Source organism: Xiphophorus hellerii, chromosome 12 (assembly GCF_003331165.1).
Source record: "Xiphophorus hellerii strain 12219 chromosome 12, Xiphophorus_hellerii-4.1, whole genome shotgun sequence".
Classification (NCBI taxonomy): Eukaryota; Metazoa; Chordata; class Actinopteri; order Cyprinodontiformes; family Poeciliidae; genus Xiphophorus; species Xiphophorus hellerii.
The window spans coordinates 18,082,140-18,105,001 of NC_045683.1; the positions used below are offsets into that span (position 1 = coordinate 18,082,140).

General features: G+C 36.0%; 2 protein-coding genes across 2 annotated transcripts; both read right to left on the reverse strand.

Moving 5' to 3' along the window:
- Positions 1-1,201: 1,201 nt before the first annotated feature.
- On the reverse strand, positions 1,202-5,153 carry LOC116729555 (zinc finger protein OZF-like). The gene is made up of 2 exons (XM_032578188.1): positions 4,786-5,153; positions 1,202-3,478 (listed from the first exon to the last, which is right to left on the reverse strand). The coding sequence occupies exons 1-2, from the start codon at positions 4,787-4,789 to the stop codon at positions 1,944-1,946; spliced, it is 1,539 nt and encodes a 512-aa protein (XP_032434079.1). The 5' UTR covers positions 4,790-5,153; the 3' UTR covers positions 1,202-1,943.
- A 5,291-nt stretch (positions 5,154-10,444) lies between these two features.
- On the reverse strand, positions 10,445-13,665 carry LOC116729559 (oocyte zinc finger protein XlCOF22-like; the record flags this gene model as incomplete). The annotated part of the gene is made up of 2 exons (XM_032578193.1): positions 10,445-12,668; positions 13,539-13,665. Coding segments are annotated over 2 exons (1,107 nt in total), but the record flags the coding sequence as incomplete, so codon positions are not given.
- Between the last annotated feature and the right edge of the window lie 9,197 nt (positions 13,666-22,862).

A 22,862-nucleotide genomic window follows, 5' to 3' on the forward strand; every position in this document is an offset into this window, starting at 1 on the left:
AGTTTTCAGCTTGGTTCCCAAGGCAAAATCACACCGGAAGTAAAGATACCCAGTTTTGAGTTATGGCGGCCATTGTCTGACGTCACTGTGAAAAGGGTCTATTCTTAGAGATGCAAATCAAATCAAGTTTTAAAATGAGGCACTTTCATTTGATAAAATTTTATATGACCCAATATGCAGAAAGATTACAGGCTGAAAGGTATTGGTTTATAGCATATTCAGGTGCAGTAATTTTTGAAAAGTAACTAAGCAATTAAGTAACTAATTACTTTTGAAAATAAGTAATTACATTTAGTAAAGCAAAATTAGTAAATCATCTGGATTACCTTTTTGGGAAGTCATTCGTTATTAGTAACTAATAACTACTTCAAAGTAACTTGACCAACACTGATAAACAGTAGTCTATTTCTCAACCTGTCATTTATTTGCCTTTGCTGTCATGTGACTCGGCACACATGAGTTCAACAGGGCAAAACAGAGGAAGACTGCCCTATGTTCCAGTTGTACTGCTCCTGTGACGTATTGCAACAATAAAAAGTGATTTAAGCATTCTTCCAAAGGTAAAAGAAAAACCTCAGAGAGACGCACACACCACATTCAAAGGTTAGTGAAAGCAGGGGGTATCCAAGTGATTTTAATGTTGTTTCTAATTCATGCCTGACATTCATGAATAAAGGTGAAAATGTATAATAATTTTGTTGATGCTACTGATAAATATGTTGACATTCAATTCAAAAATTAATTCAGCCATTTATAATTTGTAAAATTACATTATTGGAACTGAAATATATACTTAAAATCTGACGTATACAACTTCAAACTAACTGCAGGAGTAACAGCTGGATATTTGGAGGGAAGGAGAAGAATTATACAATCAAAACAGTTTTAGCCTGGAGTCATGACTACCAACCTACTTTGTCAGACCGTCAATATGCTGGCAGTCAAACCCTTCTGTAATCTGATTGGATTAACCAATCAACTGCAAAGGAGAAAATATTGGTCAAAATTTATTCTAGCAGATTCAATTTCATGGGAACTTGAGAGCAGTTCAACACCGTTTTAGTTGTAAAAAGACTTTTGCAAAAAATGGAACATGTAATTATTTGATATAATTTTACAGTTTTTCTACAGTACACATCTTTTTTTTAACTCAAATTCTAATCTACGAATGTACGATAAAATAAAAAAAATATTTAAGACATTTTGGTTTACAAGGTGGCAAAATTTATTTAATACTACATATTTTAACTAAAAAACCCAAAATTTATATAATACAGATATTTTACTTACACACATTTCCATCTACATGTGCACAAAGTATAAATGTTCAACTTTTACATTTTGGGTTACAAAACTCAATTAACTACCATGGAGTATTAGAGTCAGACTAATATTTTTTCAAAGTTATGAAAATAAAGTAAAAATATGAGAAAAGTCATATAATTAAAGTAAATGCTTACAAGAATAAAATTGCTGTAATGAGAATAGAGACGTAATAAGACAATAACATAATACTAACATTAGAGCGTGAAAAATTAGGGGGGAAAGTAGTAATGTAGTTAAAATTAGCATCTTGTGAAGTTTTACTTTAGTATTGGTTTTACAGTACAAAAGAAATACCAAATCTTTTGACACACCAGAATCAAATAATCAGTTGCAAAATATCTATAATATACAGAAATATAATGATTTTGCAGAAAGAACCGCATGGTCTTGCGTCTATACAGAGTTTGACAACACTGTAGAAGCTTTTTTCTTGTAACTTTACAGTTCATATATAATTTATATTGTGCCTTTATTGTCACATTATTATGACTCTCATAGTAAAAAAAATGTTAGTCTGGCCTTAATACTCCATCATAATTCACAACGATGCCGTTTGATTTACAAGCACAAACTATTTCTGACTGGAATGTGTGCTCTTTGAGCAGATTTAACACCGCTTAGACAGAGTTCAAACATGAGATAGGCTTCTCACCTGAATGAGTTTTTAAGTGCCGAGACAAACCTCCTTTCAGGCTGAAACTTTTTCCACATGTCACACAGGAGAACGGTTTCTCACCTGTGTGAGTTCTAATATGCCGAGATAAAGCTGCCCGTTGCCTAAAACTTTCTCCACAGGTCCCACATGAGAAAGGTTTCTCACCTGTATGAGTTCTCATGTGTCGAGATAAAGTTTCTTTTTGGCTAAAGCTTTGTCCACAGATGATACATGAAAAAGGCTTCTCACCTGTGTGAATTCTCATGTGCCCTGATAAAGCTCCTTTTTGCCTAAAACTTTCTCCACAGATCAAACATGAGAAAGGCTTCTCACCAGTATGAGTTCTCATATGCCGAGATAAAGTTTCTTTTTGCCTGAAACATTTTCCACAAGTTGCACACGAGAAAGGCTTCTCACCTGTGTGAGTTTTCATGTGCTGAGATAATGTTTGTCTTTCTCCAAAATTTTTTCCACAGGTGACACAAGAGAAAAGCTTCTGACCTGTGTGAGTTTTTAAGTGTCGAAATAAACTTCCTCTCAACCTGAAACTTTTTCCACAGGTAATACATGAGAAGGGCTTCTCACCTGTGTGAATTCTCATGTGATGCAATAAAGTTTCTCTTTCTCTAAAACTTTTTCCACAGGTAATACATGGAAAAAGCTTCTGACCTGAGTGAGTTTTCAAGTGCCGAAATAAATTTCCACTTGAGCCGAAACTTTTTCCACAGGTCAAACATGAGAAAAGTTTCTCACCTGAATGGGTTCTGAAATGAACTATTAAATTACTTTTTTTAACAAATTTCTTTCCACAGGTCAAACATGAGAACGGTTTCTCACCTGTGTGAATTCTCATGTGTTCATTTAAATAATTACGGCTTAAAACTTTACCACAAAGTTTACAGGAAGAAAAATTCTCATTCTTGTGTTTTTTTACACTTGATCTGTCTGCGTTGTCATCGTCATCTCGGATTTCCTGACACTCACTACTCACACTACTTGATCCTGGGTCTGTGCAATCTTTCTTTTCCTGGTTTTGGATATGCAGTTGGACCCGGTTTACTTCTGGTTGCCTATGTTCCCTTTCCGTATACGTAGGAGTTACTGGGACGGAATCAGTCTCCTGCTTTAGTTTAAGCTGTTCTTTCTCAAGATTGAGACAGAGTTCCTCCTGTTCATCCTTTATCTGTGGAAGTTCTGATTCCTCCATTTCCCTTTTAACTAGAAGTTCTGGTTCTCCCTCATTCTCACTTATTAAAAGAACTTGTAGTACTTTCTTTTCACATTTTATCTGTGGAGGTTCTCCTTCATCCTGATCATCCATTACCCGCACTTGTTCTGGTTCCTCCTGTTCAACCTTTGTCTGCACTTGTTCAAATTCATCCTGGTCATCCTTCATCCATTGAGTGTCTTTTTGACCCAAACTGGAGTTTTTCTCCTGAATCCACGTTTGGTCAGTGAGAACCTCCACTTTCTTTGAGACACAATGCTGTGGGAGCTCTAAACAGGCAAAAGGAAAAGAAAACAGGCTGATTAATAACAGCATAAAGAAATAAAAACTCACTTTTGTGATTTCATGCAACTAAAGCTGCATTAGAAAGTATAAGCCCTCAAATTAGAAATGCAAGTTATCAATTAATGAATTAATCTAAAGTTGATTGATCTTTCTGATCAACTAAGGATTAATAGGACCATTTTTTTCCATGACATGAAATGCTACATTTTTCATTGCTGAATTTTAAAAAAGAAGTACATCATTATATTTTAATAATTTTTGTGTCAGCTTTCAAATACTGACTGAATAAACAGAAAAAGTTGCTAAATAGAAAAACAATAGATGAAAAGAATAAAATATGTGAAACCAGTGGCCCGCATAGACCACTGGAAAAAGGTCTATGCGGGCATTATTATTTAATCAACTGGATCACAAAAATTTTACAATTCATCACAGAATTTTACTTCGGAAATTGATTATTGTCATAAATTACAAAAAGGAAAAGGTAAAGAAATTGGGCATGTAGTTTGACACGTGCTCTCCTTTGAGTGTAAAAGAGATAAAGACTGCATTTTATCATCTGAGCACTGTCATTGCACTGCAGTTCAGAGGTGGGATCATTTAATTCAGTCATCAGATCTACACAAAAGCACAGATCAAGAGGCCATACCTCATTTAACAACACTTTTTTCCTGTGCTATTGTTCTTTGCATATATGCAAAGTGATGTCTCAATCTTAACTTTACTTGGGCCATTAAAATATGTTTTTTTAAATGTATATCCACATACTTCAATGCACTTTAAAAACACTTAGTGATACACAGTGTGTGATCCCTTATAGAAATGGTGTATCTTAAATTTTTTACTACTGAGTCCACTGTTTTGATCAGGATGTTAATTTATCCTGCCCTCTTCCAGCTGTTTTTTTTTAATTCCTCCGATGAAAGAATTTCTTTAATATATGCCCAAATTTCAAAATCAGCTAGAAAAAAAAAAAGATCTGACAGGTAACAAGTCAGGGTGTCATACAGCAAAGTCAAACAAAGTTTATTATGGTCTGCGTATTCTTGTCTAACAAGAAAGCATGTTAATCCGTAACAAGGGCGCAGAGCTCAACCAACAGGAAAACGCATATCAACACAACAGGAACGTCACCTAAACTTACATATTGCGTATAATTGACAGCTATATTACTTGATAAAGAATGTTTTGCTTTGTATCAGTCATTCTACAACCCGCTGCCTGCAGCGGTTTCACTCGGCTTTAAGAACGATAAAAACAAAGACACGACAGTGGAGTGGAAATTACGTACCCATTCAGCCCCCTGATTTCGCCTGATCAGAAAAATCCAGACTGCTGGGAGAACTTTACTGTGGGCGAGTCCTTCAACTCAACCTACTAGCTGAAAAAAAAAATATTGTATTTACAGAGCTGTTCAATCGCTTCATACGTTATTTTCCACGGGGAACCCAGTCCAGGTAACTCTCCTGTTTGGATGGAGTCACTTTGGGTCAGTGGATGATCCTTTAGTGAGTCCCAGGACGGACTGCGTTCAGATCGCCACGCAAAATACAAACGTCTCAGGCTAACTCAGAAGGTGGTCTTGACAAAGCCATATTCAGCTCACACAACATAGCAAAGCTACCACTGCTAACCCTACCAAAAAAAAAAAAAAAGTCTTCTTCTTGGTTTAATGAAGGTTAGTAGCGTTTCTTACTCAGTATTGACACCTAGTGGGGAAAATAACACAAATGAACCGAGAGAATGGCAAAAAAAAAAAAGTAAAGGTGTATTTAAACAGACACACCTAATTCTTGTTAATTTTTCTAATTTTACATTAGTGGCTGTACGTAAGGTCACTGTCTCTCTTCAAGTTACTGAATGAAAAAAAAAAAAAAATTAAGAACTGACATGAAATGTGTTGAATATAAAATATTTGGAGCACACAGACCATGGCTGAGGATACATCTGTACACTAGATGTCAGCATCTTCCTGTTCTTATAATTTTGGTGTTTTTAAAAACTTACATTAATTTATATAAAGTTTTATATACTTTCAAACACTTTATGACAGATATGCAAAGCTGCTCAGTTTTTGTGTTCCAGCATAGCATTGTAACTGAAGTCAACTGGACTGAGAGATTAAAATATTGTTGGAAAAATAATGGAGGACCTGTGGTGCAAAAACCGAGCAGATGAATGAGGCGCTGCAAGAAAAACTACTTTGCCTTTATTTTCTTAAAGAAATATAGAAAGAATACATAGACAATGAAAACATCCATTTATTTTCACAAAACACAGTGCAAACATCTTTATTTTACATAAAGTGCATTACTGGATATCAACTAGACTGGCAATTCAAGCAACAGATGGAAACGAACTGAGCAGGACACTGCAAGTAAAACATGTTTTCTTTTATAATGAGCCATTTGTACAAACTTTAAGAGGATAGGAAGGAAAAAGTTATGAAATAATAAGTTTTAGTTTGTCCCACAAATCTAACATTCATATTGTGACACTTGTTGAAAAATTAATTGCCAAGCAATGTCAGGAGAAAATGATCAGGCTAGTTTATACCATGCATGAGAGCCACAATATCAAAAACTCATAAAAAGATCAGATTAAAGCTCCAAATAAGCCTTTTGGCTTGGAGATTCTGATAAAATGCTAGTATGTAAACTTGTTAGTACACATCTTCATAAAAGTTTATTAATTTGTTGTTTTGGGAAGAACTATAGGCTCTAACTAAGTGAACATATGGTCATAGTTTAGGATTTTATTTTACTTTTTGTCAACTCACAGTAACAGTTTTACACACATTATGCTTTGGAGACAAACTGTTCCCTCTTGTTATCAGATTAATGAGATCATCCTTCTTCCTCCCAGAGTGGTCTGACAGACACAGTTCTTTAAGAAACACCTTTTGATTTCAGCGTGACCATCTGTGCAAGTGCTTATTTAGAGGTGGATTTGGCCTGAAAGCTGGAGATCATCTTTTTACTCAAAGGCCCAATGCTACAATGAAATCATATGTTCTCCATTATCCTGAGACATATTGTATATACTGTAAATAATATGGACAGAGTAAAGTCAGGAGACAGTGAATTTAAAGTATCTTTAAAGACAGAGCAATATATAACAGTTACAGAAAAACTATCTACAAATTCATGCTATATACAACAATTTAGTTGGTAAAGTACAGCATGCAAAAGCAGAATTGTATACCCATGTACAGAGGCATCAGTCCTCAACGTGGCCGTCATAGGTTAAACTCCTGGCCTGTTGACCTTTGCTGTATGTCTTGCCCCTCTACCACAACAAACTTACTATCAAAGGGCAACACAGCCAAAAAAATTCCTTATGAAATAAGAAAGTAGTAGCCTACTCAGGGCAGAAGGGAATAGGCAAGGGAAGTTACTGATTTCAAGGTATATCAATAGCATGAGTTTTTCCACAAAATTTCTCCATCACACCCTTGACAGAGGCAAAAGTGTTTTTTTTTTTTTTTTGTTTGGTCAGAGATAAAGTTCACCGGTAATGTGTGTAGGAGATTCCACAACCAACAAAGATGTGTGCTAAACATTTAACTTGCTATGTCTAGGGTGACAGTTGCACCTTTCACTACAATGGTGCAACTGGGTGCATAAAAAAAAAACAACTTTCTGGCATGATTTGGAGTTTTACAAAGTAACAGGGGCAACACTGGAGAGGGGCTCGTCTTGGTCGACCCAACTGCTTTTAAACAAGACATATGATTGTACAAATGGACTGAGCTAAATGTTCATATCTAGAAAGTTCTCAGAACCGTGTATTAGTCAACCTGTCATGATCCATTATGTACAAATATGTCGACACGTCAGCAAATGTCAGACCTTCACCCTCATGAAGGTCAAACATGCATTGCATAACTATACAGATGCTTCGAAGACCAGTAAACAATTCACATCATTGTTTGAGAATACTACAAGATTACACCTTCTTACCTTTGTGAGTTTTCATGTGATCCGTCAAGTCAACACTCTGAGTGAAACAAGCACCACAGATTTCACATAAGTACAACTTTTTAACTGAATGAGTTCTCATATGCACAGTCAAATGACCTCCTTGACGAAAGTTTTTTCCACAAGTTGGACACGAGAAAGGCCTCTCATCTGTGTGAGTTCTGATGTGTCGAGATAAATTTCTCTTGTCACTAAAACGCTTTCCGCAGGTTGAACATGGGAAAGGCTTCTCCCCTGTGTGGATTCTCGTGTGCTGAGATAATGTCCCACTATGCCTGAAACTTTTTCCACAGGTTAGACAGGAGAAAGGCTTCTCACCTGTGTGAGTTCTTATATGTTTCGTCAAGACCATTTGCAGGGTAAAGCTTTTTCCACAAATCACACAAGGGAAAGGCTTCTCCCCTGTGTGAGTTCTCATGTGTACAGTCAAATGATTTTGTTGCCGAAAACTTTTTCCACAAACTGTACATAAGAAAAGCTTCTCTCCTGTGTGTATTCTCATGTGTTCAGACAAATAACTTCGAGCTAAAACTTTATCACAAACATTACAAGAGCACAGATTCTCATTTGTGTGTTTATTCTTCTGGTTTTTTACTTTTTCGCTATCTTCGTTGTCACGTCTACCTCCAGTTTTTTGATACCTCTTATTTTGTTTCAGTTCTTTATCTCTATTTGATTCAGAGTTCTCATGATCAATTCTTTCATTGCATTGGTTCTTTAGAAGCCTGTTGCTGATTGGATCTGGTTTCTTATTATCTCTTTCAGAAGGAGGAGTTATATCAAAGGTATCTGTCTCCTGCTTGATTTCAAGCTCTTTCGCCAGACTAATGCAGAGTTTGTTATGTTCATCCTTTATCTGTGTAGATTCTGTCTCCTCATGTTCATCCTTTATCTGTATAGAGTCCATCTCCTCGTGTTCATTCTTTATTTGTAGAGATTCCAGATCTTCCTGATTCTCTTTCTGCCAGAGAGATAGTTCTTTCTGTTTGTCTTTTATCTGTGGAAATCCTGCTTCCTCTTGGTCCAAACTTATGCATCTCTCCTTGTTGCAGAAGCTCTGGTTAAGATTAACTCCCTTCTCCTCCCGTACCACCTGCTGTTCAACATCTAAACAGGAAAAAAGATAAAAATGTTTAATAATGCAAATATAACAGCAGTTTTTCTTTATCTCAAAGTATTTTTTCTTCTATTAACAACCTCAACTGATCAAAGTGAGTCACAATAGTTACAGCATTGCAAATTGAATTGAAATAAAACCAAGAGCTACAAAATAATAGTTCTATAAACTTCATTCAATTAAAGATGTTTTTAGAAAGAATTGACCCACGGGTGCAAAGTGTGACCCTCAAAGGTGAGAGGATTTTTTTTGCAGCCCTCAGAATGATTTCAAGTGGCCCATCACCACAAAACAAAAAGATAACTTGAATTTAGGAGTGCACCAATTTTATTAATTTTGAGAGATCGGTCGATACTTTCATAAAGCCGATCTTATCTTATTTTTTAGGCAAAGCCTTAAAATTAGCACTGTCCATTTCTGCTCACTCCATGACAGAGGGATGACAGATAAACTAGGCCACAACGTCATGTCTACACATTTACAGTTAACGGTTGCCAACTCAGCGACTTTCTTGCTATATTTAGCAACATTTTAGACAAAAGATGGTCCAGAAAAGCTAAAATTGCAAATTGGCGCACCCCTACTTTAATTAAGAAATTTCACAGCAAACACAAATTAATATTTTAAGTGACACATAGAGGAAATTGACTTAATCGACAGTTTTCTCTTCATAAAATTAAGACTATATTGAGCTTTATATTTGACAGGAGTCCATAGGGTTCAATTATGAAATTGCACGTACAATTTTGATGCCACATTTTGAACCATTTTGAGAAATCTTGTACTGCTTTCCTAAAAGGAATCAGTTTGTGACAATAAGAACAGAACAAACATAGAATAAACAGATATACATGAAATTGAGGTAAAGTGAATTTAATCTGTGATAACAGGGATTTTTCCTTCAAAACGACAGTGGCACATATTGATCTTACCATTTTAATAAGACTACAATTTTAAAATGTCTCATCAAATATAAAAATTGATTTGAGTGAGCCTTGGAGATTATGCATTTCTTATGCTGACAGGAATTTAGTTTCTTTGAACAATAGTATAAATTTTGTGACTGTTTGAGGGGTATAGATTTGGCAATAAATATAAGTGCAACTTTTAGAGTAATAACTATAACAGTTGAACTCGTAAATTAAATCAGAAAGTAAGAACTAAGAAGTCAATTGCTAAGACGGTTCAGGGTATTAGAAATTAATACACCAATAAATATTTAAGGTTATATTAATAGACGTCTCAGAAGTATGTTTTAATTTCTAACGTGAACGCAGACCGTGTGCAAAAATACCGTAATATTTTATCTTTCGCCCAAAAACCCTAAAACCCCCCAAAACAAAACACGAAGTGAAATGGCAAAAGGACGAAATAACAAGCCACCGCCATCACAAAAATGATCACCTCGATCTTGTCATTAACCTGAAATTCAGATTCCTTTCATCTTCGTTTTTCATTTAGCTTCTGAAATAATCATTTTAACGTTAAAATCTCCCCTACTATACTTCTTTGCACGTCTTAGATCAACAGAACATCAGCACCTCTTATTCTCTGTAGGGCTACTTGGGGTTTCCAGCAGACATCAAGCAGTTTACGCTGGCGATCCAGCTGTTCCTCGTACTGGACGATGGTTTTATCAAACTCTGTGAATATTTCTTCAGCAGCAGCGGTCAGTCGCTCCCTGATGAAGTCTCTCAGAGGCTGGGATAAAGACATTGTTGCTGCAGAGACGTCAGAAGACATATCTCAACGCTAACTCTGCTAAGGGGCCGACAATTCTTCTTTGTTGTGTGCTGGATGTTGGGAAGAAGCGCATTTACTCATTAATGCCACCTGCTGAAAAGAACTAGAAATCACTTTGCTGTTTTTATTCTAAAACTTTGACAAACAGAAAAAACACTGCAGCAGGCGACATTTAGCTACAATTGCATAGGTGGGTCAGTATAAATTAATTACACTCAAGATAAGACATAAACAATGTTACAAAAATAAGTGGGCAAGATACAAATACATCTTTTAAAAAATGTGTGAAAAAGTCTGGTATTTCAGTCATTATATAAATTCATTACAAAAAGTGAAATATATCAAGACTTTCTTTCTTGTAATTTTGATGACTGTGGCTTAGGGAGAAGGAAAACAAAGAATTGTATCGCTCAGTAAATTTTAAGTTTACATGAGGATGTCAAACAGAAATACCAAGGCTCATTTTCAGTGCAGTCTATACTTGGTTGGGTCTCCTCTTGCATGAATTACTGCATCAATGCACCGTATATTACAGGCAATCAGTCTGTGGCCCTGTGTAGGTGTAATCGAAGCCCAGAGTGCTTTGATAGCTGCCTTCATGTCATCTTTCTCTTGATAACAATTAATGGATTTTCCATGGGGTTCAGGTCAGTGGAGTTTACTGGCCAATCAAGAACAGGAACATTGTGGTCATTTAACCAGCTTTTGGTACCACTGGTTGTGTGACTGGTGACTCAAGCCTCAGTCCACTTCTTATGAAGCTTCCCTAAATTCTTGAATGGATTTTGTTTCACTAGCCTCTCAAAGGTGTGATTATTCCTGTTGCTCCCTTTCCCATCACTTTTTTACTTCCACTCAACTTCCAATGAAAAAGCTTGAATAAAACACCCTATTGACAACCAGCTTCTTTAGCAGTGACCTTTTCAGATTTTTTGAGTTAATTAGCTGATTATTGTGTGACACAATGTTTACAACAAGTAACTTTGTCACAATATTCTACTTTACTGACAGACTGTCATCTGGGTTTTCATGATCTATACACCATAATCATCAAAATTACAACAATTAAAGGCTTAAAATATTTCACTCTAGGTGTAATGAATCTTTATAAGTTTCACATTCTGAAATGTTTTTCACAATATTATAATTTCCTAGATGTACCTGCATTTAATGTCCTGCTTGATAATCAATATAGTTTTACATTCATTACACTTCACAGACAGACCTTTCTTTTTAAGATAACTGTTAAGTGATGAAAAGCTTCTCCTAGCTGTTTTGATATTCCCCTTAGTTTAAGAGCATAATGAAATTTACAATATTACACCTGCTCACCTTGGTGTGTTTACTGAAACAACTAACGTGTATGGGTTCTCATGTGTCGAGATAAATTTCCTCGTTCGCTGAAACTTCTTCCACAGATCATACACAACAACGGCTTCTCTCCTGTGTGACTTCTCATGTGCCGGGTCAGAGAAATCTGCAGGGTAAAGCTTTTTCCACAAGTCAAACAGGAGAAAGGCCTCTCACCGGTGTGAGTTCTCATATGAACAGTCAAATGAGTTCTTTGGCCAAAGCTTTTTCCACAGGTTACACAAGAGAAAGGCTTTTCACCAGTATGAGTTCTCACGTGACGCGTCAACGCAATTCTCATGGTAAAGCTTTTTCCACAAGTCAAACAGGAGAAAGGCCTCTCACCTGTGTGAGTTCTCATATGAACAGTCAAATGATATCTCTGACCAAATTTCTTTCCACAGGTCATGCAGGAAAACGGCTTCTCACCAGTGTGCGTTCTCACATGCTTAGTCAAATTACTGCGAGTAAAAAGTTTACCACAAACTTTACAAGAACACAGATTGTTATTCAGGCATGCTTTCTTCTGTCTTTTAACTTTTGGGTTGTCTACATCGCCACTATGACCTCTGATTTTCTGACACCATGTTTTTTGCTTCAGTTCTTCCTCTCTAGCTCTACTCAATCCTGATTCTTCATGGTGGCTTCTTTCCTGGTCAGAAGAGATCTGGACGGTGTCTTGGTCCCAGTTTGGTTCTGGGCTCGTCAAAGAGACATCTGGTTCTTGGTTCTCTCCTTCTTCATCAATAGGACTCACTATAATGATATCAAACTCCTGTTTCAGTTCAAGTTGCTCTTTATCCAGACTGATGCAACATTCATCCTCCTCTTCTTTTATCGGTGTTAGTTCTGGTTCCTCTTTTATCTGGGGAGATTCTGGTTCATCCTGTTCATGTTGGCCCAAACTGAAGTTCTTGTCCTGGTTGCAGAGCTGCTGGTCAGTAATAACCTCCTCCTTCTTCCAGACAAAATGTTGTGGGAGGTCTTAAATAGCAAACAGGTAGAAATGCTAGTTAACATGATTATGAGAAAAAGTAGGTGGTTTTCAAGTTTTTACATAAACTCTAGATATTTTGGAAAGTAGTGGCCATATGATTACAATAAATAGTACCAATCATTAGCAGGTCATTTTGAGTTACTATAATTTGATCACACCAGTTGACTGATCCAGAAAGTGATCAAAACCACAAAAAAAGAGTTCGCTTTCTTTTGTTTTTGAAAAGAAAGTGAAGAAAAGAGACATTTCTTCATCAACTATCAGTCAATATATCAATATAACTCAAAAATATATTGTGAGTTCTGATGGGCCTTTGTGAATTATTTGTCACAACATTGATGTATGAATCAGTTTTAACTTAAATATTAGTCACAACATTAATCTATGAATCTGATAACTGAAATCAAGGTAATGGTCAATTAGATAATATTTCCTCAATCTTAGCTGCATTACGGAAATGTTTTAGTAAACAGTCAGAAGAGCCAACAGAAACAAACTACTGATTTATTTCAGCTGCAGCTTCTCAGCCTTTCATATATGACAGCTTTCTCATTACTGGGGATAAACTCATAATGACAGGGGGGGAAATCCCAAAGCTTTTACTCAAACTGGCTTTATTCTTTTAAACTCATTCACACACTTCTGAAAATATGACTCCTTTGTTGGGCCATATCTTTAGATACCACAGAAGCGATTTTCATTTTTATCAGAAACATTCATGATGTTATTAAGTTCACTAGACTAGACTGATTTAATCAGACTCAGTTTCAATTATTTTACCCAGGAAGTCCTCAAACCAGCCTGTTGTGCATCTCTGTGATAAGTAAAGCAACATTCGTTGCTTTGGTGGTTCATACCTATTCTCTGCAGATCTATTTGGGGTTTCCAACAGATTTCCAGCAGCGTCCGCTGACGATCCAGCTGGGCCTCGTACTCGACGAATGGTTTTATCAAACTCTGTGAATATTTCTTCAGCAGCAGCGGTCAGTCGCTCCCTGATAAAGTCTCTCAGAGACTGAGATAAAGACATTGTTGGTGTAGAAACCTAAATATTCAGCTCGTAAGACACAGTAGAAGAAAGCTAACTCTGCTAACAGACAGAAAGTCTGTTACCTAGAAGGAAACATGTTGACTCATTATCGCCACCTGCTGGACGGATGCATTTAAGGTAAGGTAATTTCATTTATATAACACGTTTTCACCAACAAGGCCATTCAAAATGCTTTACGTGAATTAGGACGAAATACAAACAAAATAACAAAACAAAGGGAAGGGCAAAAGAAAAAAGAAAGTAAGAAAAAACACATATTAGTTCGTTCCCCATGTTTAAGAATAAGTGGTCTGTACTTTAGAAACTGGTAGGGGGTTTCTCTGCCTTTAAATATATCTTCAAATCTGAGCAATCAGACTATTAGCTGCTGCCAACAAAATTTGAAAGAAATATAAATAAATAAATGCTTGTAATATAGAAATAAGATTAAAAAAGGGTTTTTCCACATATAAAAATCTTTATAAATATTCAGTGTGAAACAACCCAACCACCTTACAAGACAGATCCTTCCAAAATTGGCAATAATTTAAAAAATATGTATATTTCTAGTTTGTGTGATTATATAATGTGACATAAATGAATATTTGTTAGTAATTTTTAACTGCAATAATTTAACATTTTCACTATTATTTAATTTCTAACTTTATCAATCTTATTGTTTTATTAATTGTTTTACTTCATAGATTTTACTCAATATTTTCCTACTCTAGATTCAGGATACGTTTCTCTCATATTGGTCATAGATCAAGATCCAATCCCTGTGTGCAGAAATCAACTCCTACAAGACACATTTGCGACTTACTTTTCTCACAACATTAATGTGCCAAAGGTTGCAATAAATGTAAAACACAAATTATTCTGACAAGGTGGAGCTATTTATTTGTCTTTGATACATAAAAAGCATCCATACAAGACTTTCTCATGGAGGGGGGTTAGTGTTATATTTTTCTGAGGAGAGTGACTGTCCAAACCTCATGGTAAAATATGTTTTGCATTTTACAAAATGCCTTTTTTACCCCAAGCTCTTATTACTCTGTACCCTGTGGGGTTGCATTGATCCTGCACACGCTTTTACAAGGATTTTTGTGTGTGTGTGTGCTTTTGGTGGCTGACACCAGACACCTTTCCCTGTTCTCCAACTGTGACAGACTGCATGAGGGTAAAACAGATCACCGTAACAATATTTAAAATAAAGACAAGTGTGATCTCAAAACACTTTTATCCTCAATTCTTTTGCAATAAATCAACAATGTAAAATTTCATTTTCGTATTATTGGGGTTCTTCATTAACTTGTTTCTCTGAATCCGGTAATTTCTACAATGCAAAATAATATGTTCTATTTTCTCATCTTCCCCACAATCACATTTCCCTGTCTAATATTTTCCTACAAAAATATAATGAGCTATTCAATCCATTGTGTCCGATTCTAAGTCGGGAAATAATTATCTCTTCTCTCCTATTTCTTTGTGTTCTCCTCATTTGTCCAATTCTCTTTTGGATTTTTTGAAACCATCTCATTCTTCTTTGTAAAAAAATATTCTTCTTCTTATTGCTTACCAATCACAATTAAAATTAACATTTTGGTGCATTACTGCTACCTAATAGAATTGTGGGTCAGGATGCTAAATATGTGACAAAACATAGCTATTTATAAACGAAACAGAACTAAGACTAAAAAAATCAAGAAAACAAGCTTAGAAAAAAGAAAAACTATATTCCTTCCATTAATTTAATCTTTTAAGGTATCTCAACAAGAAAGAATAAGATTGAGAGGGAGATATATAGGCACCCTTCTGTCAAATTTTAATCTGATATTCCTTCACCTTCTGACCTCTGTGTTTTAAAAATAATACAATTAAAGAATGAATAAACATTATGAGTTTTAAGAGTAATACAATAAGCGTTAGATAATTGAGAATAATTTCGGAAAACAAATTTTCAGTACAACTTAAAACATCAGCTCACATACCTCAACCGTCTGGATGGGCTGTGGTCATTATGCTCAACGGTTATCAGCTCTCAGGATTTGCGCGGGAGAGGGTATAAGGCTGGACATGGGTTGACCCCCAGCCCCTGCCATCTGTGTGAGGCAGTGTTGTAGTTACCTCCGGTTTTAAACAGAATATCTTCCTGATACGTGAAGCGGGAGATACGGTCCTACCATCTGCGTGAGATGGGATAAAAGCCCCTCAGGATGATGACCTCCTGATCATCATACTGGTTGACTATCAGCCATCAGCTCTCAGGATCTGCAGCACTCCATCTGTGTGCCAGTGGCACATGTGACCACTTGTGAGTAAATTAAAGTACAGTACAATTAGAGCACAAAAAACAATAAGTGATCATCAGTATCAAGATTAATACATAGATTGTCACCTTTCCTAGATAAGTTTAGATTTATCCATGTCGGCGTGTGGGGGTGTGTGCGTCCAGGTGCAATAGTAAACACATACCTCTAAAGAAAACCTGCAGTTTAACTGTTTTACTGTATTATTTATGGTAGCACGACTAGTCAGTGCTGACTATAAGTTTGTGATTTCCTTCATCACTTAAATTTTAAACTCTTATAGATTTTTTTTCTGCAACACTTGCTAGTGTGATACATGTCAGTAAAAGTTCCTCATCTGTACATGTACTTCTTAAGAACATGTGTCAGACAGTAAAGAGGCCTATGTGAGGCTACTAAAATTTAACTTTTATCTTTCCGCAGTTAAAGAATTTGTCCAGACTTTTCCAGAATTTGTCCTGGCATCATTGTGAATGATTTCGTTCAGTTTTTTTTCTTGCTGTTGAATCAACACTGATCTTCCCACTGCTTCATGCTTTCTCCAAAATAGTAAATCTTGGTTTAAATACATTTGAAACTCTTTTTTTCTGTTGCTAGTGGGAAACATGTTAGTAAAACTTCCTCATCTGTAAATTTATTTCTGAAGAATATCTGACAGGGACAAAACAGGCCTCGGGGAGGATACTTATATGTATCTTTCAGCTTTCCCTACAGTTGAAAATTTTCATTACTAAAGCTTTTAAATGATCAATGTGAACCATCAGTCTGTATTAAAATAGTTAATATAATTCATATTATTTATTTAGATTTGATGTTTTAATGTGTGCCCTTGGATTTCTATTGATTTATTGAATGTGTAAATATTTATCAAACTGAATGGCCATTCAGTTTTATATAGTTTTTTTTCTTTTGGTGTTTGTTGCACAAATTCAAATATATGCTGGCTATCAACCAACAATTTAATCAGTGAATTTGTATTTTTTCTTAAATACTCCCTCTCACTGAGACCTACTTACATCTTCTGACAACTAGCCCAACTTATAATAACATTGACTATTGGAGCAAACAGGTACTGAGTTTGAAGCGTGGATCAGACGCCTTCAGCCATCTGCTAAAGCTAGACTCCAGCCTTCCTCACTGTAAAATAAGACATTAGACTTAAACAAAAAGTTCAAGTGAACATCACTTAATTATCATCAACTTGTTGTTTGTGCTCATCTTAAACAAGTGGCAGGAACATTTGGATATATAAAAAAATGCTTTATAAGTTAATCTATTTAAGTTAAGTCCATGCAACAACTAAAATAAAATAAAAAGTGAACTATTTGAAAGTAGTGAGGATTTTGGGTGGTAAAAGTTGAACATTTTAAAATACCCAGACACTACGCCATTTCTGCTCAAGCAAACCAAAAGGTTTTGAACAGAACAACCGTGTCACATATGACACCATGTATCTTTAATCTATGTAGCAAATATATTGCTGCTGCTGTAGGCAGAAAATAAAATAAGTTTCGCAGAGAATAATATTTTGGATGAGTTTAAGAATATTGTTTGCCAAAATCACACGGTGTAACTACACTTGTCTTTTATATGTTGCAGTAATTGAATCTTTTTGAGGCAATTGGTTTGCATAAATTAAAGTAAATACGACCTATTTTCCTGCTCCACATACTTAGTTAGCAATTTGCCAGTTAGCTTCCCAGTCTGAACTTCTGGGCAATGTCTTGATTCAGTCAAATCTTCTATCCTGTATCTCCTGGACTCTGATATTCTACTATATCCACTCTGTGAATGTTTTGCTTGCTGGTCTTCATCATGCTTTGAATGCAGTATCTGGTGTCTCTTACTTTAACCCGCCCAACTTGCACCTGATTGACATGTTAGCCTTTTGATTCCCTCCCAGTGAGGCGGTGCTTCACAAAGCAATCCGTTTGTCAAACTGTTGATCTGCCTCATGGCTGTTTTAGAAGATAAGGTGACTGAGTTTTAGACAGTACTAGCCAGCTCATGCAGCTTGTTTTTACTAGATGGCAGTCCTAAAAGTACATATCTTTAAAATATGAATAAATACGTACAATTCCATAATTATTCGATCCAGCGGTTATAGAAGTTTTGTAATAATGCAATTCAGGGATTTTACATTTTCTGGACTAAAGGAGGATTTCAGTTCAACACCTGTGGTTTCTTAATGTAAGTGTTTCTGCTAGTGGACAAGAAACAAGGTTAAAAGAGGATTTAGAAAGAAAAATACAAAGATGATAGTTGTTTTTACCGAGAGCAAGGCTGTGACTAGTTATCAGGACAGAATGAGACCTGAAAAACTGTTGGGTCCATATGACCAAGGAGGGAACCAGTCATCTTAAAGATGGAAAGAGTCAATTATTTTTTCACCCATGGAAAAGTGTAATGTGTTCATTATGAGTAGGATGAACCAAGCTGAAGGAAAACGAAGAAAAGGGAGAAATAAATATTCATTGATACAGAACCGAATCAGCAAATATGAACTTATGAATTTTCAAGAATTTTATGTTGTGCAAGATATTTAAGAAACTAATACTGAATCTGCGCTCATGAATTTCTTTATTTGGTCGTTATCTGTAAAATACGTTTACCTTTTGTTTTGTTGAACACCAGACATCCCATCTCTTTCCCACAGTTTTTCACTTAGTTCCACTACTGCTGTGGATTTTATAGTCAATGTTTAAAGCCAGCACAGTGTCTGAAGCGATGGAGGAAATTTACGTCAATATGGAACCTGTTGGACAAACTGCATCTAATCACACAGGTAAGAACAAAGTTACAGAGAAATCTAATGTGTATTTAATTCAATTTTGCTAAGGTTGAGGTTTTTGTTAAGGTTGGAGCAGCTCCAAAGAGAGGCTCTGCCTCCGTGCGGCTGTATGTTTGGGAATCCTGAATGTTTTACTTTTGGCTGAACTCATCGCCCTCAGTGTACACAGTGAGTCTTGTTCTAGTCATCTTGAAAATGTAAAAAGAGTAAATTTTATGTTTCTGTTATATTAAAAAAAAGTCATTGTTCCCCTTCTAAAATCAAACTGATCAAATAGCAAGGGTTTTAAACAGAATAAAGCTTAGTGACTCAAATTTTTGCAGAGAGGTCAAACATTACACTAAGACAAAACATTACAGCATGAGTCTGATTCATTTTCAGCAATGGTTGCATTTGCATGCCATTTAGGTTAGCATGTCATTCTTTAATTGTATTATTTTTAAAACACAGAGGTCAGAAGGTGAAGGAATATTTCCGGTCACCGGAAATTAAAAGGAATTAATGATTAGGGTCATAAATCACTCATCAATCAAACTCCGATTAAAATTTGACAGAAGGGTGCCTATACTGTATATCTCTCTATTGAGAATTAGAACATTTGTCCAAATGTCTTGTATGTCCAGCTTGCAATTTGTTGTCCCTGTAAATTTTATGTATTTATATTTTTGTTATGTAGAAAGACATAAATGGCTTGATAAAGTGATCAATATGCAAAATATTGCATCCAACAAACAAAATATAAGAATCTACCTAACACCTAGTATTCACTGGAAGATTATTCCTGAGAGACCTCTATGCTTAAGTGTACTTAATTGCTTCAATTTCTTTGTGAGCTGAATAGCTCAATGTCCGTCCTGAATGATCCCTTCATTTTCTTACAGCGCAGCTAAATCTTGGTTTGAACGGACTCAGTACGCTCTGAGCACTGTTTTGTTCAGACCACCTTCGGAGTCGGCCTAGGACTCGGTTTATATGTCTGTATTAGTTGAAATTTGTTTTAAAATACAGTATAAAGCAATTAAACAGCTATCTCTCTCTAAAAACAGTTTTTCTCCCGATGAAAGGTTGAGTAGTGGGGTTCTCTCGGTAGCCTGGATTTAACTTATAAATAGAAATCAGGAGGCTGAATGGATAAGTGGGTTATTGATGAATATCCCAGTCAATTTGCTGCTGTAGCAGGTTCAAAATCAAAAAGGCAGAAGAAAACCAACATGCATAGGAATCTGTCTTCTTGTAAGGTTTGTGGTAAAGTTTTAGCCCAGAAATATTTGAGTGAAAACAGGAGATTTCACACAGACGAGAAGCCTTTCTCATGCTTGACCTGTAAAAAACATTTCCATCAACAAAGTAATTTGACTGTTCACATGAGAACTCACTCAGGTGAGAAGCCATTTTTGTGTAAAACCTGTGGAAAAAGGTTTATAGGACACAGAGTGGTGATGAACAAGCACTTCTAGTGGAGGAAGAGCAGCCAGATAGTGACATCTAGTGGAAAGGAGCTCGAATTACACATGCATTCTGTCCTGAGTCATGTATCTTAATGTTGCTGGGATGAATTCAGTGTCGCATCACTTCTCTCTTTAAATGGGAGCCTATAGTACTTGTGAGGTTTTTGGTGCTACGTTGGGTGTAGCTCAGGACGATTATTAAGTTGTGTATTCTGCAAATCTGGACTTTCTAGAAGAGTGGCAAACATCCAATAGTTTGCCACAAGTGATATGGGGACATGTAGAAAACATGTAGTAGGGTGTTCACACCGATAATCACGTCACACAAGATTCAGATGTGATCAAAACTGAGCTTTTTAACAAATATGTAAAGCATTTGTGTAAAATCAAACACTGCACAAGACCATCACCAACATGTTTTACAGACATCTAAACATTAGAAGATGTTCAACTTACAAGGACAACTTAAAAAATGTGTCCTGGTTTACAAACACATGAACTCAACTTTATGTGACTTTTTTTTTTAAGTGGTAGATGTATCTAACCCCTAAAGAAAAACCATACCATTGAGATATGGAACAAATTATCGATTCATAGTTAAAATACTCCTGCATGTCTTTTTTCTAACCAAATCAAATCTCCGTAAGAAGCAGCAGAAATCTAGATGTGATGTATGAAAACTGCCAGTGGAGGAAGAGAAGATGAATCCTGACTTTTAGTGGAAAAAAGGACAGTTTACACATTTGTCCACTCATCTCTTCCTGGTGCCCATTTGTCTGTGAGCTCCACACTTCAAATTTAGCAAAGTGTTACTATTTTGTTTATGATGGCGTTAACATTTTGTGTTTTGCTGTGAATGTTGCTTAGGATTGATTTTCATTGTAATAATGATCCAGCAAGTCTACAAGAAAGCATTTAATACTTAATTAAATGATTTTAGGTGGTCTGAAATGCTGTATATTTTTTCCTTCCTACCGGTTTTATCAATTCTGGCCTCTGTTGTACTTCCCTCCAGTAAGATGGCGATGATAAGCACACGCATTTCTCCAGTTGCCTCTCCTTGAACCAGCAAACAGGATTTTTGTGTCGGATAGCAGCGTTAACTTTCTTCTATTATATCTTCTGGGATGAATATTTGTGTTTCTGCAGCAACAATGTCTTCATTTCAGTCTCTGAGAGACTTTATCAGGGAGCGACTGGCCGCTGCTGCTGAGGAAATATTCATAGAGTTTGATAAAATCATCGTCCAGTACGATGAAGAGCTGGATCGTCAGCGGAGACTGCTGGAAATCTGCTGGAAACCCCAAATAAAGCTACATAGAATAGGTATGATTGTACGCGTTTACAGAAATGAACAGGCCTAAAATATTAAGACTTAAGGTTGTTTATAAACATTTAAGTAAAAAATGGAGTACTTTTGTGTTTTTGTAGGATGTTTTGTTTGTTTACTACATCATCATACATCATCCGCATTTTTAATGCGGTTAAAAATGACTGTCTAATTTATAAACCTTTATAAATTATGATGTGGAAGAGAATTTTCAAAATGTAAACAAAAATCTGAAAAATGTGGCGTGCTTTTGTAACCAGCCCACTTGAACCCGTGATTTATAGAACCTTTGCTGCGATAAGATCTACAACTCTGCAGGAGTACATCTCTACTAGCTTTGCACATCTGAAGTTTGATGTTTTTGCTCATTCTCTTTTGCAAATAACTTAACCAATTGACCTGGAAGGAGAGCATCAAAGCATATAAATTTAAGTCTTACTTGATGTTTGGTTTTTTATTCACGAAAGTGTTATTAGTTTTCCTTTCCACACAATGAATTGTGGGTAAGAAAACTCCCAAAAACTAAGCTTTGGTCTCATCTGACCAGAGCACCTTCTTCTACATGTTTGGTAAAGCACCTGAAATAAAAAAAAAACATAGTATTTTTGTTTTCTACTTGCATTAATCAAAATGTTTTTCTTTCTTTTGCCTGTCCAGACCTCACAAAGCCTTGTGTTTGGAAGGAGGATAATGTTCTCGCTGACCATCAGCTCTCCAGCCTAGAGATAAACTCCAGTTTGGACCTAGAGGAGATACAGCCTTTATGTATGCATGAGGAACTGGGCAAATCAGATCCTCAAAAGATGAAAGAAAACCAAGAAGAACTCGAACCACCACAAATTAAAGAAGAACAGCAGAAATCGGTGATAAAGGATGAACAGGAGGAACTCCATATCAGTCTGGAGAAAGAGCAGCTTCAACAGTGTTGGCCAACTGATTCCTTCACAGGAGTCAATATTCATGAGAAAACAGAGAAGAGGAAACCAGAGTCAAACAAGGACCAACTCACCATCCAGACTTCCGCTAAGCCTGAGAAACAAAACCAGGGAAGGAGCAACAATGAAGAATCTCAATCAAACAGGGCTGATGAACTAGAAGAAAAGAGTTTTCAGCATTTCAGAGTTGAAACTGGGAATGTTGTCCGTCCAGAAGCAGAATGGCAGGAGATAATGCACACAAATTGCAATATTTCAGCTTGTAAAGTTTGTGGTAAAGTTTTTGCTCCCAGTTATTTGATTGATCACATGAGAATTCACACAGGTGAGAGACCCTT